This window comes from Biomphalaria glabrata, chromosome 10 (assembly GCF_947242115.1).
Source record: "Biomphalaria glabrata chromosome 10, xgBioGlab47.1, whole genome shotgun sequence".
In the NCBI taxonomy this organism is placed as follows: Eukaryota; Metazoa; Mollusca; class Gastropoda; family Planorbidae; genus Biomphalaria; species Biomphalaria glabrata.
In genome coordinates, this window is record NC_074720.1 from 11,872,287 (window position 1) to 11,887,670 (window position 15,384).

General features: G+C 35.9%; 1 protein-coding gene across 5 annotated transcripts in view; it reads right to left on the reverse strand.

Moving 5' to 3' along the window:
• Window positions 1-15,384, reverse strand: part of LOC106071748 (kinesin-like protein KIF21A) — a 79,864-nt gene that overhangs the window by 39,927 nt on the left and 24,553 nt on the right. For 4 of the 5 annotated variants that reach the window (XM_056043685.1, XM_056043688.1, XM_056043690.1 and 1 more), the window contains exons 4-16: window positions 7,700-7,891; window positions 6,909-6,965; window positions 5,773-5,865; window positions 5,542-5,670; window positions 4,347-4,508; window positions 3,847-3,962; window positions 3,250-3,445; window positions 2,815-3,007; window positions 2,101-2,167; window positions 1,534-1,803; window positions 945-1,050; window positions 767-854; window positions 139-174 (exon numbers count right to left, since the gene is read on the reverse strand). In XM_056043685.1, the coding sequence (XP_055899660.1) occupies window positions 139-174; window positions 767-854; window positions 945-1,050; window positions 1,534-1,803; window positions 2,101-2,167; window positions 2,815-3,007; window positions 3,250-3,445; window positions 3,847-3,962; window positions 4,347-4,508; window positions 5,542-5,670; window positions 5,773-5,865; window positions 6,909-6,965; window positions 7,700-7,891 (1,705 nt within the window). The remainder of the gene's footprint in view (window positions 1-138; window positions 175-766; window positions 855-944; window positions 1,051-1,533; window positions 1,804-2,100; window positions 2,168-2,814; window positions 3,008-3,249; window positions 3,446-3,846; window positions 3,963-4,346; window positions 4,509-5,541; window positions 5,671-5,772; window positions 5,866-6,908; window positions 6,966-7,699; window positions 7,892-15,384) is intronic. The other variant, XM_056043689.1, reaches the window with a different exon arrangement.

The following is a 15,384-nucleotide window of genomic DNA, read 5'->3' on the forward strand; positions in this document are numbered from 1 at the left end:
ATGCAAGGAGCTAGATCTATCTGCTGATAGTGTAAAAAAAAAGTCAATTCAGGTTCAAGGGGTCAAGGCAATGGATGCATAAAAAACAAAAAGAACTAGTAAAAACATCAACCAGTCAAAGGCGGGTGGGTGTAATACCTGAGATGTCACAGTAGTTGACCCAGTAATCATACACTGTAAATGTGAAGAATTGGTCACATTAAAACAAAGGACAAGATATTAGGCCTGATACAAATCATTAAGAGTCTCGGTGGAAGATTGAGACCTACTTTTAAGCATAATTTTAAATGTTTGCCTTGAAATCTTATTTACTTTGTTTTCACTTTTGGTTCATTTTTTTGCTATGATAAATATTAAGTGAAACCAGAAAACAAAATGGCATTGTGATGTTAGTATCTTCCTGATAAAAACTAATTTAAAGTTGCCTGATGAATTTGATCTCATCAGTTGTTCCCAACAGAATTTGATGTTCCAAACGGAATTTGATTACATCAGTTGTTCCCAACAGACTTGATTACATCAGTTTTTTCCAACAATATTTAGTAATTACCGTACCCCTTAATTTAATATAATACGAATAAACCACGAAATCCTATACATTGTCTATAGATGTAGCGACCCATGTGCTGAGAATCACTGACAAAGATATTACGAAGAGATTTACTTATATATTTATTTTAGTTGCCTTTTCATAAAAACAATAAAGAATCAACAAGATAAGGTTATTAAGAGTTGTAATTAGATAACAGGCTTAATGGAACTGTACCTTCAGACTCCAGGTCTGAGGAGGAGTCAGTTTCTGATGTGTCAGATTCATCCGAGATGTCTTGTTCTTCCAGATCAGCACCATTCTCCTAGTGACATGGAGAAGTAAATCATTGAAAATATCACACATTCAAATGAATAGAAATGTTCAGAATGTGTTAAAATAAATTTGAACTAACCTCATTCTGTTCATCTTCAGATTTCTCCTGACTAGTTGCCTGTTCATCTTCACCTCCATCATCTCCAGTCTGTCCACCGTTACAAGAGGAATGATCTTTGATGGCACTAATAGAAGAAATACATTCTTTTTAAAAGTCACTGCGCATTCAAACACACCATTGAGAATTTAGCAAAAAAGTGAATATGTGTTTGCAAAATACTTTCTCTTATTTTCCATCATTATTTTCCATGCATATACACCAGTCACAAAGAAACCGGAGCGCTGATCAGGAAATTATCAAGTCTTATAATTTAAAAAATGATTTTTTTAAAATAAATAAAATCAATGCAATTCTCGTAGATAATATTTCTTATATATATGATGATGTTTCAAGACTTAATAACAATAGTGATATACAACAGAGTTTCTTAAATATTTTTGAAGAATCGCAGAAATACAGATTGGAACATATATTTACATTCTAGTTAAAACTGAACAAGATACAATAAGTTGGGTGTATAAAAACAGTGATGAAACATAAGGCAACGCAGTGCAAAGAACACTGTGAAGCACTTGACCATAACTAAAGCAGTAAATATTGTACTGACTCATGACTCAAAGACTTGTGCAGTTTCTTCAGCCTCTTCACGTCTTTCTTGGCTTTGTGTAGGATGGAATGCTCTGGTGTGTACTCTGGGGAGGCAGGACCTTCAAAGCCTCCAGCGAAGGAAGATGTGGACATCGACATTGAAGCTGACATTGATAGGGACCCAGACATTGAGGTTGACATAGACATCCTGGACACAGGTGAACTGGGATTACGCATGGAGACCTTTCTTAGCTGCTCACATAGAAACTCAGATTCTGCCAATTTAACTCTAAAAAAATATACAATAAAATATGACATTGATTATAACTTTCAGTAAATTATAAATAATGATTATTATAAAATATCAAGAGTACGAGCAATTTGGTCTTCAAACTAAAAGGTCAACCAGTCATTGTATTTTAAACATTAAGAAAGCTATATATATATAAGTTTTATTTCTATACAAAAAAAACAAACAACTATTGTAATACTGAAGTTGTCTATAGATCTGATGCATAGTATAGACTTTTAAAGAATTAAATAATGTCAAGTGTTTCAAAAAGCTACTATTTCAAGGAAAACTTACTTGAGTTCTTCAATTTCTTGTATGTACTTTTTGATTAGATTTGAGACATCTTCATTAGAAGCTTGCCCTAAGAAGTCAAAGTACACAATTTAATTTTAATGCTCTTTAATTGGTAGAGAGCATGATCATCACCAAAAACTCAATTCAGATAGACAGCTAGCAATCTACATCATTTTTCTTTATGAAGGAAAGTCTGTAATTTACAAGATAAGAAATGCTTCTAAACATTGATGAAGCAAGAGTCATCAATTAAAACTCAGAGACCATTGCTTCTTCCTAAGATACCTAGTTTAGAATATTTTATTAATATGATCACCTATTTTTTTAAAATAGTAAATGATTTAAAATGATATTAGCCCCATTAATACAATTAAGAATTCCCTTTACTTTCTACAGCAATGTCAGGTACTATTAGAGGTAGGTGAATTCAAGAAAAAACCCAACCCGGCCTTCATCCTTTAATGGATGGCTGCCTGGTCGTGCGGTTTGCACGCTGGAATGTCGTTCAGATTTATCGAATGTCCAGGGTTCAAACCCCGCCCGCTCTCATCCCCCCTCATCCTGCTGGAGGTTTGGACTAGGAACTAATTATCTTCAACTCTGAAGGAACATTCCAAACATGTAAAACATTTTACAAACATAACTCAAATTCTGAGTGACGATTCCATTATCTCAACTATCTTGAACTTAAAATGTCATAAAAGCTATACTAACCATCAGCCCCAAGAACAGAGAACAAGGCAGCTTCAGATAGCAGCTGGATATTCTTTGCATTCAAGGAATCAACAGTTTCTTGCAAGGCTTTGATTCTCTGACGCAACTTGTCATTCTCTGATTGCAGCATGCTGTTCTCTGTCACCATGTCATTCACAGACTCCAAACCATCAGCATCAATAGTTCTTTTGCCCTATAAAGTTGGACATGGTGAAAAAACAATTATCAAGAATAATCTTTTTCAAAAAACAAGGTTATTTAAGATTGTGCCTACCTAGATTTGATCCCATATATACTTTCTTTTATTGCTGGTAAACCAAACTACTGAACCACCCAATACCACATAATTTAAAGAAACTCCTACTTCTTCAGTGTCTTCTTGTATACCAAGTTAACAATGTGTTTATCTTATTGCCAATAAGCCTGAGCACTCACTGTTTTGTACTCCATCAGTTCCTGTTGTAGGGCCATGATCTCTGACCTCAGCATGGCCAACTGTTTACTGGCCTTGTCCTGGTTGGCCATCACCTTGTTCTTGATATTGCGTGCCCGGTTGGCATATTTTAATGTGTTTAGTGTTTCCATGAAATCACGATCAGATGGAGATATGCATGCTATCATAAGTGTTCGACTGAAATAAAACATAATAAGAAACTCTCTTTCTCACTAGTCATAATGTGCAAGTAAAAATGTATCCAAGGAGATGATATTTTCAAATAGTGCAATTACTGATATCTATTTTATTTAAGATTCAACATTTTATCTATTAATCAGCAAACCTGAACAGTTTTATTTGAAAAGTGGTGACTCATATTTATGAGAACTAATGACCAGCTCATGACCAATCATGTTTAATCACAAAAGTAGTTTCAGGCACTTATTAAGCTTGGCAAGTTAAGTGAAATTCTAAAACTCCAAATTAAACCCCCCAGTTAAAATTGTCATTTAAACTTGAGACTTTCATGAAAGCAACTAAGAGCTTAACCACTCAACAACCATGCTTTTAGTAGAGAGGACTTCTACAGTACTGACCTGTTGCCACCTAGAGAATCTTGCAGCAGCCGAGTAAGCTTAGAATCTCTGTATGGTACATGGCAGCCTTTCTTTGTCTTGTCCCCTAAAGCTGAGATCACATTGCCTAGCGCTAGCTGATATTGAAAAGAAACAAAAGGGAAACACATCAACATGAACTGAGCAACAAAATAAGTTGATAAATGTAAGGAATGATGGGGAAACAGATTTTTCTTGACAGCTTACATCAGCTTCTTATCAATTTTATTCTATAATAGGCAAATCTTAAACTGGTGTTACACTCCTTTCAAATATAGGACCATTGATTTTCCAGCCTCTTCAATGCTTGTGTGCAAAAAAACTTAAGTGCTATTTTAGCAAGCTTTTCAGTACTTTAAGATTACTTTTAAAGCTCAGTGCTGATTTATTTTTTTTCAGCTGAAATTGTAACTTTAACTTCCAATACATTGAACTGGAAAAGTTCAAATTGTGTGACACTTTAAAATAATTAGGGGTCTTACCAGCCCACAATTAATTGAGATTCCCTCCTTGGCTCTGTCTCCAGTGGCACCAGTTCGCTTGAGTCTTTCTGAACCAGCCAGATCAACAAAATGGAACTTGGCAGTGAGTGTTTCAAACTCTGCTTGGGTTGAATCCGTCTCTTTACCATCTTCTAATGGAATCTAAGGATGATTACATGAAAGTCAGAATATTCAGTAACTTATGAAACCCAATGCACAAAGTTGGAAATCATTCTGTTAGTTGTGTTTTTAATACTTCAAGTAAAAAGTTTAGTAGAGACCTTATCAGAATAATTTTTTTTTTTGTGCTTTAAGATTATTAGGGTTATAGGTTGGGGACTATGAAGATAACACAAACTCTTCTCTAATGGCATCTCTGTTATGTTTATGCAACATCAATTTAATATGTGTGCTATTTCAATAGGCCTGATGGAACAAAGTGTGATGCAGCATAATAGCATGACCAAACTTAAGACTGGCTCTTTTTGTTTTTCATTATCTGAAAGAAAGAAATGAACTGAAACCTACTGTAAAGTTGGATTTAAATGAAAAATTGCAGATTTTTGCCTAAAAGATTTCAAACATTCAAAGACTGTAACAGGCTGAGTTTGTAATGCTGTAGAATGTTGGGTTAGTGTGTCCATTTGACACGTAACAAACATGAATAATAAACGAAGTTGATTTTGAGCAGACAATATGATGTTCATTCAATAATAATAATAATGTACTGCTCTTCTAGTCGTTACAACAAAAATATCCAGTTGCAATATAACTACATCCGCATAACAGCGGTATCAAATATACAAGTCCTTCAAATTACAACTTCACTACTAGAATTCATCAGCATCACAGCGGGTAACAATAAACTTCAGTAATGCGTATCCAAATCTAAGTACAGAAAACAACTATTAGAAATACATGTAGGCCTACTGTCTCAAAATAATTCAAGTGACTATTGTCTTTGACTGCCCAAAAGATACTACTCTCTTCAAGTGACCAAAAGATACTACTGACTAAAAGTCAATTTAGTCATTCTTACTTCCCCTTTCTATCTCAGAGGATTCACATGTCTTTCACTCTCATGACTTGAGGTGAACATATAACAGGCAATGGCAAACGATACTGTGACAAAGACCAAACCCTTTTTAGTCAACTCTTGCATCCTTCATTATTGCACAGAATGTCTAGATCTTACCTCCTCCTTGACCAGCCTGTGTTGTCTGATGTGTAGGGAGAATATTGCATGAGATCTGGAGGAGGAGACATTCATGTTTGTAGAAGCAGTGGATCGAGAGAGTGCACCAGACTTTAAACACTGAAGAGTCTGTGTTAGAAACAAAAAAGAAAAAAAAACAATTGTTGGTTCTGTCTTTTTGTAATGTAGTAGCAATGAATAGGAAATGTGTACATTCAAAGCATTGGTCACCTCTTCTAATGAAGATACTGGTCTGGTTGTTACACCAACAACATAAATTCCACCACTTGCATCCTCATGGATTCTGTTGTGAGATTTATGCCCCTGAAGAATAAAACAAAATTTAGCTCTAGATCAGAGTCTAGCATTTTATCTTAAATTAAATGTCATTCATACAATGTCATTGAGTCAATATCAGTTTAAGGCCTTCATTGAAATGAAAAAAATTTTCCTTGTTTTATACATTAATCCCTCACTTTGTTCCAAGTGTCAAAGATCAAAATGTAAGTATATATAGGTCAACTCTATTATTTAAAAGGTCAATGCCATGTAGATCTTTGCTCTACTTGAAACATATTTCCACCATTTGAAACACTTTTTATGGTGTCTAAGCAACACAGAGAAAACAAACAATGATTCCTTCTTAATGTCAGCTATGCATAGTTTCAGAGAAATAAAGTGAATATCTACTGGCATTTCAGTTGAATGATGGCTTAGTATATGGTTGCAGAATTATTTTCATGAGCTTTTACTTCTGTGAAGACAAAAAACCTAAAGTTGAGCTATAAGCTAACAAATCATGGTTCACTTGTTGAACTAAGGAACAGTTGTGTAAAGGAAGATACTTTATGTACATAATGTAGAGATTATATCTATACTTTAATAATTATAGCATTATATTTTATCCCTTCGGAAGTATAAAGAAAGAAAATATCTCAAGACATTCAAGTGTACAGACTGTTTAAAACAAAATGAGTGGTTCAGGAACATGCACAAGACACTGAGCTTAAAAAGATCATGTGACATTTTGAAAATATGTGAAAGTGAATGTTTTAATTCATATGTCTGCATGAAAGACCCAATCATTACCATTGATCTCAGCTAGGACTAGAGAACTAGTTAGAGTAACCTGAAGTGGATATAATCCTATCCAGCCAAGTAAAATTTGACTTTATTTAATATTGAATACTAACAGTCAGATTGGGATGATAAGTTTCAAAACTATTCACATTTCACAAAGTGACAAGACAAAACTAGATGTTGGTTATAGCAAGTTTCTTTGTACGAATGATTTATCATAACACACAAAAAAACAAACATATTTAAGTTCACAGAATAAACACAAGATAACAGTCTTGTTGACTTACTCTAGACTCTGGGTCTCTGGTAGTGTCCAGCAGGTCTATAATTTCCTCATTGTATAACTGCAATGGAGAAAAAATGTGCTAAACAAAAATTTTTTTCTAAATATATTGAAAAGTTATGTTGATAAGTATCAATGAAGTAATGTGTTGTCTTTTTGAAGTTTCAGTTCATTTTTGTTATACTGTACTGATACCATTTTGTTATACTGTACTTATACCATGTAAGGTAAGCCTATGACAAGATAAATCAATTTGTTATGTATTGAGACAATAAGTGTGCATCATTGGTCACAGAAAAATCTTATAGGGTTTTATACTACGTATGATAATCAGAGAAATTAATTATGCAATATTTGTGTTAATATTTTGCTGGGCAGGCACTGAGAGATGCAAAGAAACAGATGGACAGCCACAGAGAGACACATTTGATTTTATGAATCTTTAGGCTTTGTGTGATAACAGAGTGAAATGAATGTTCAAGGTAAATTTAATGATCTAAGCTTTGGAAGCTTTGTCAGTTAATAAAGCTGAAGTATCGAGGAGATTATGACTCAAATTTAATAAAGAATTTTTGTTCAAGGAATAAAGAAAACAATCAGCTTGGATGTGTGGTTTGTTCTAAGCACTGTTATCACAATAGTCCCCAGTTTGAACCCAGCCTGCTGTAAGCCTTAGCCATTCTGTAAGAAGTTTCAGCTAGGACATAATAATCTGAAGTAAACAGCTGAAACTTACAAGACAACTAGCAACTTTCCTTGTATGTCGATCTAAACATTTACTACTGATTCTGTTACCTCCATAAACTGCACAGTGACTTTAAAGTCTGGTGCTGCCTCTCCATTCTCAAAAGCCTGTCTCCGCCGCTCTTCAATGCCAAGGAACAGGTGATCCACTGCTCTTGGAACAATGCCGATTTCATCAGTGACTGAAGATACAACAGGTGCCTCAAAGCCTGTACCCATGGTGTATGTCTTGCCAGAACCAGTCTATCAGAATAGAACATACACACAATATAAAGGATGGAAGCATATGTGTAAAACATGCATACAAATAAAAAGATGTACATTTAAAAGCTAAAGTGATGTGAGAGGTGACAATCCAATACCACACAAAATTTATTTTTTGGATTTTATAGCACTAGTAGATAATTTCTATTTTTCATGGATGTTATTTTATGCAACTGTTAACAAAAGGCCTAATGTATGATATCTCACCATTCTATGTTTTGGTGATACTAATTCAATGTAAAACTAACTGGACTTTAAAAAAAAAGTAAAAATGGAGGTCTTGGCGGCATGTTGGCTAAGTGGTAAAGCGCTTGACTTCTGAATTGGAGGGTCCCTGGTTCAAATGCTGGGATCTTTAGGGCGCCTCTGAGTCCACCCAGCTCTAATGGCGGTTGGTCGCTGTGCTTGCCACATGGCACCCTCATTAACTGTGGGTCACAGAAACAGATGACCTATGGACCGCATGGTCTATATTCTAGACACAATTTTGTTCATGTCATTAAGTCTTCTCATTTAAAGCTCTTAACATTCCTTTTATCTTCCTCCTTCTAATGTATGTAGTCTGTTTAGTAGCTCTAATGAAACACACAAATAAGTTTCTTAGACATTGGAAACTACCAGCTTAAGAAATGCCAAGGGAAACAATCTAGTTAGATCTCATGAAACAAAGAACAGAGTAAAAAGAATATCAAAAAAAAAAAAAGGTATTCAAGTCTTAGCAGTGGGCAAGATTTCGTTTAAACTTATTAAATTGTCAAAAGAATCCCCAGTACAAAGAGATAAAAGTGTTTTTTTGTTTTCCTCAACCCTACATAGTTAACACCCCTGAAGGTTTTAAGAAAAGCTAACAAAGCCACACAAATATGAAATAGAGGAAGGACTTTTCACCATATTCTGAATCTCCAATTACCACAAAAATCCCAACTGGTCTGACGACCTACTTCCCTTGTTTTCTGTGCAAGGATTAGTGAGGCTTTAAAAACAAAACGTGACATCATAATTATAGGAACATATTGAAAAAAAGAAAGTTCCAAGGGAACAACGTCCAGTATGGAAGTGAGTAACACAAACAGACCACCCACTTTAGTTTTAGGTTCAAGAGATTTTGCAGATTATTTGGCACAATGCTGTTTCTAGTCGTGCCTATGTTAAATAGAAAATGGGATTTTAAAGCTTTCTTGTAGTTTCAAAGTCAACTACACAACAGTGTAATCTCAAAGATATGGATGAAACAAGAATTATGAAAGTATTTTAAATTAAACCTATCACGTGACTGTAGTTGTCTATTTCATGCATACTATGTAGCCTCAGCATATTTAACAATTTTACCTAATTTTTTTTAATTTTTTTTTTTTTACAATTAGTCTAGGTTCATTTAGAAGTCTAAAAGACAAGATTATGTGCTTGTTTCAAGGTAGAGTACCATTTTCGAACCTTGAGATCTTTAAGGCAGACGATGATGTAAATGTCATCTGTTTCTATGGTTAACTACGGTGTCATGTGGCCAGCCCAACGACCAACCTTTATTTCCAACTCATGTCAGGTAACAATAAGAGCTGGGTGGAGTAAGGGGCGTCCTAAAAAATTCCCGAAATTTAAAATTCCAGGCTTTACAGATATTCGAGCCCAAGACCCTTCGGTTAGGAATCCAACACGCCCCCCTCCCCCTACTTTTTGTTTATACGATAGTTGAAATATTTCCTACTAAACTCAGCGACACTGAGATCGATTCACGAGACTCATGATTTCAATGATATCGGTTGTTGAGTTCCTCCCCATTACAACAATGCCTCACGTGACCATCGCAGTGTCCAGATAGTTCCATGATTCATTTATTTATGAGATCATCACCGACAGTTATGGTGGCAACACAATGACTAACACACATGTAGATCTCTACATTCGCACACACACAAAGACCTAGCGTATGACACATTGCACAGTAAACATGAAGATAATAAGAGATCTATTACACAGATTTTAAAATAAAAATACTTTTTTTTAAAAAACATTCCTACCCAGAACATAGTCGTATCCATTGAAGAGGTTTACGAAAGTGTCAGAAATATCTTCGAAGACCTGCTCAGCTTTGTCAATGGCGAAATAGTTAGACATTTAGATGGTATGCCACACGAAAAAGGAATTGTACAAATTGTTAGGTACTTAGTCTAGAGACGCACTGTAGTAGACAGACTTTGACCTCGTCATTTGAGTGACGACATGGGCATTGGGTTAGAGATTAATGATGTAGATTTTTTAGGACAGTTACTTAAAGGCTCTTGTCAAGAGAACATCATATTGTGTTACTGGCTCGACTGTGGCCCATTCTGTATTGAAGTTCCTTATTCTATTTCATCATGAGTGAACTGAGTTATTGTGCAATGATCCTTTATGACGATGTACGTTTCCTGTTCGTACTCACACATGTAATTCACCACACAGTACACCCTGGCATCTAAGGATTGATTATCAAGGTACTGTAGAAATACTTGAATCACAAACAACTCACACATACATCCGTTACAAAATACATGTTTAAGTTCAAGTGCAGATTTAAATAAAACTGAAACGGCTTAAACCCAAACTGATTGACTTGATTAGCCATAACTATAACTATTGCTTGACTTCCAAGTGTTGTGTGCTCATCTACTTACGACCTTTACCTGAACATACTTTGAACGGGTTAGGACATGCAGTCACTAAAACATTTGAATGTATCAGTTCATAGAGCACATCAGAGGTTAGCAATATGAAGATGAAGAGAAAGAAGTTGGGACAGGAAAGAACACGTAACTTGACTTCACACCGCGCGTCCGGTAAATGTGATGAGATTTAAAAGTCTTTGTTTTTTATTGAAAAGAAAAGGAATCTATTGATTATGTCGAGGGACTACATAAACTCCATGAGTGTGTGTGCGTGTGTATGTGTGTGATGTAAGCACAACTAATATGGAGAAAACAAAAAGGTTCCGTGTTTCCAAAGTAAATATTCTCTTGTATCGACCAGCAGACGATCAGATAGAGCATGAGAGAAGTCCTGAATGAGGTTGATATTTGAACGACGAAGGAATGCAGCGGACGGAAGTTTGGAGACATTTTAAAAGATGAGAGTTACTAAAGGATCACATTTCTTCTATTCACTCTTCCAACAAGAGCTGGTACAAACTATGGAAAATAGTCTTCCAGTGCGAAAACAACTTTAAAAAAAACATAAATGACACTTGACAATAAATCAAGGAATTAGTGTCCTGATGTCCTGCACTCTAATCACACACGACCACTGTGTTCGTGACGAGGGTTGGGTTGTCAACACCATTCCCTATCAAATATTTGCTGACATTAGCAAAGTTTAGGGACAGCATGGACAAGGGGTGAGGGGGGGGAGCAAACAAAAGTTTGCAAAATAAAGCAATAGAGAGAGAGAGAGAGAAAGAGAGAGAGAGAGAGTTTGAGAAAGAGAGCGAAAGAACGAGAGAGAGAGAAGGGTGAGAGAGAGAGAGAGAAGAGAGATAAAAAAAAGGTAGATTGAGATTTATAGTTTCAGAAAATCTATTTTAATAAAGCCTTCGTATAGATATATAAAGATCAATGCTTATTCTACACCAAACTGTGCTCTCTTTAATTTTGGTTTGTTTATAAAATTTCTCGAAGGGCAAGGACTAAGCGACTCTCAATTGGTTCTTATGGTACTTTGTATAATGCTGTAACACTGGCCCACCCCACCGCTGACACCACACTTTGCGCTGTCTCCACAGCATGAAGTTTCGACAGGATCAAGCCTCTATCTCCAGAGCGCCGTGTTGACTTACACAACTCAAATCAACATTTAGTCACTTACCACTGCAGCTGCCATCATCACAAGCACGTCAGCAGACGAGCCGAGTGGAATATTAAATAGATGGAGAGAACTCTAGTCTCTTATCATCTTCTCATCAAAAGAACCAAACCCTGTTACCCAGCTTTTTTTCATGGCGCCAACATTTGAGGAGAATAAATCATAGTCTTCTGCTGGTATTTAAGAAAACAACATACAAAAAAAAACGCTTATATTAAGGAACAATCAGTTGATGAAAACGGTATTTAAGACAGTTTTCTTAATAATTGATTAATATACATATAGTCCATGATCTAATCTTTCCATTAAGTCTTTGATCTAATCTTTCCATTAACTTTTAATTCTTTAATTTTGCACTACCTTTCAACTCCAATCACCTAATCTCTACACAAGGCTTATCTTTCCTTAGCTCTTTTCTATACAAAAACAAAGTTAATTAGATCGCAAGCTCTGAAATGGAAGCTTTACTTTTTACTTACTTAATTAATTAGGACTAATTAATGTGTTTTTAATTGATTCATGTTTTGTCATCGAGCATGACATTTTATGCAAAATTTGATGACGACTGGATGAGTAGAAATGGTCGAAAATCAATTGCAAATTCCAAACATACAAGAAACATTTAGAGTAACTGAATATGTGCGTTGTAAAAAAACAACGAAACATATGCTCAGTCACGTGGCAGTGAATGAAATAGATTGAATACAAACGCAACTTGAAAGCAAACACCAACTTCCATAAAGCTCGAGGGAAAAAAAAAAGAGCTTTTACTTCCGTACATTAAATGTGAATAGAAAATATCCAGCTCTGAATGTAACTTTTTATATTTATGTATCAGATAGACATTTGAGTTTGATCTGATTTAAAAAAAAACCTCTTATTATTCAGCACGTAGAGAGAGAGAGAGAGAGAGAGAGAAAGAGAGAGATTGTGTCTTGCTTCAATCTCTCACTCGGAGATTCCAACTGTGTGTAAGTTGATTAGACTGAGTAAACTAGCACATCTCTTGGACACTTTCATGTTCTACCTAAAGCTTGTCTGTCTACTTCCAAGGGACGCTCAATAATGAACTGAACAACCCGAGGCGTCGCAACATTGTATTGCCATGCAGATTTATTGATTGGTAGAGCCACTGTTGTAACAATGCTAGATCTATAGATTGATCCTTTCCAGCGTCTTTGACCAAACAGACTAAGTGATTAACATCCTAAACTACATATTACATAAACACACATCTAGTAGAGATCTCTCTAGTAGTGCCAGGAACTGCGAATAGACCAAGAACATTTTCTAAGGCAGACTTGTATGATAGAGAAAAACGTTTCCCCAAACAGCCCTCTCTTAAACAAGAGGTTTCTCTTTCTCGGCTCCCGTTTTGAAGTAGGTGAGAATCTAGTTCAAAACGCTTGAAGCTGTCCGTCAATTTGCTCAAAGTACACAAGAAGTTCTGATTTGTTTTGGCATCAGCATACAAACACAACCAGCGTGTATAAACATATGTACAACTCTTATGAAAACGACAAGAACTAATGTGCTACTTGTGTATAGATACAGCTTAGCATCAAGTCTCGCTTTGGCGCTCTTATGAGGAAGGGAACTCAATAAATCAAAGGATTAATGGCAAGCATTGGTATCGAAGGTACAGAGTCTTACAATAATCAAAGAAAATAGATGTCCACATCTCTGAAAAGCTTCACATTGCGTCATGTAGCCAACATGTACACGTTTGGAAAGAGAACGGATGTTATCAGGGAGAAGCTTTAACTCTGTTAAAAAAAAACATGTTCTGTAAGTCAAACATTTTGAGATGAAGCAAACATCTCCTGCTGACTTCTTGAATGGACACATTTCTGAACACGAAGTGGAAACAAAATTCATTCAATGAACAACATTCATAGATACAACAAAACATTTTAGTTTTAAAAGCAATGGCAGACCTTCCAAGATATGCAATGTTAAAGTTGATTCATTAAACTGAAGAGCTGTGATGTTCAACCTTAATAAAGAGTACAACCGAGAGTCAAGACAAAACTGTAACAAAGCATAACGTACGCTTGTCTCCCAGTTTTACGTTTCCGACGGAGGTAGAACAGAAACCAACTATATCTACATTCAGATAGCTATAACATAAGGGAAGGGAGGTGCTACATTTATCATAATAATAACAAGGCTTCGAGTCCGATAATTAATGGGGAGTGCAGTATTTCCCAGCTGCGACCTACATATTTTGCCACATCTAGTGAAGGCATAACCATTGTCCGCCGGTGGTCGATTTAGATTTTCTTTTCACCGTCTACGTCTGTCCGAATTTTCTTTTGGTCTCAAATCACTAAGGTACCTCAAAAAAAAATCGAGAACCGCTGCAATACTAGAGGCTTCGAAATCAATAAAACATTGGCGCTTATCAGACTAAGCGCCCACAAAGTAACGATTAAGAAAACAGTCAACAAATCAGTTCTGTTGTGCCATAACTAATTTGGCAACTCGCCCTGCTTGCTCGCTCTTAAATCGTAGCAAATTTTAACGATTCTTTAAACAAGTTTGATTGCATATCTCTCAGGACTGAAACATTTTTTTGGGGGGAGAAAAACAAGATGTCCATTGTTGGCCTAGGTCATTTAGTTCCCAAGAAAGAAAATAGGGCAAAAGCTGAGAGCCTGAGGGAGACGATGGGTCTGATTGTTTCCATTGAATGTTTATTCTGATACTTTAATGAAGACAGAGAATCAATGTGGGAGGTGATACATTCAGTATGAAGATAAAAAAAAAACATTGACAAGCCGAATAGCGTGATAGTTGTATGTGGTGCACACATTAAAACGTTGAATTATTGAGACTGCATACACATGTTTTTGAACAAGAATATCAAATCCTTCACACTAGAAAACTACGAGATACACAAAATAGAAGCAAGAAAAACACAAATTTCGATGTAAAAACTGTACAAAATGAAGATGATGAAAAGGATACGTACAACTTTAGTTTTATGGTCTCATTCTTAAGAAATTTACATCATGGGAGAGGTGTGTACATTCTAGATGTATGCTCTTATTCTAATAAAATGTAGAGCATTTGCAAGATGTGTACAGTTCTAGATGTATGCTCTCGTTCTAACCTAACAATAAGTACACTAAAGGCACCAACAAAAGCAGTGATACATTCTTGCCCAGCACTTCAAAAGGAGTAGCGCACCACCTAAGTTTCCCCTCTTCCCGTCCCACAGAGCAAGCTGCTTGACTCAAACCATATGCATCTGAAGCAACAATCGCTTGCCTGAGTCCATCTGTAACAAATACAGCGGGCGCTGGCAACACCATCGACTAGTGTTACTCAATAGCCACTACAGCTCCTCCACTCCACTGTTTGCTCACATGGCACTATCTTACTCGAGGGACAGATGCATTATGCCGCCCCACCCCACACACACATACATTATATGACATCAACTGAACAACGTTGGTGCGAGGTAGGAATGTTGATGTTGTGTATGGCCTGTAGATAGCCAGAGATGACCCCAAACTGGACTAAAGCCAAATGCTAAGGTTAATAAGACAATATACAATTTCATAACGGCTTTTTTTTTAACAGATCTATATATGTGTGTCAAATAGTGTGTTTAATAAATGCAACAAAGGTAA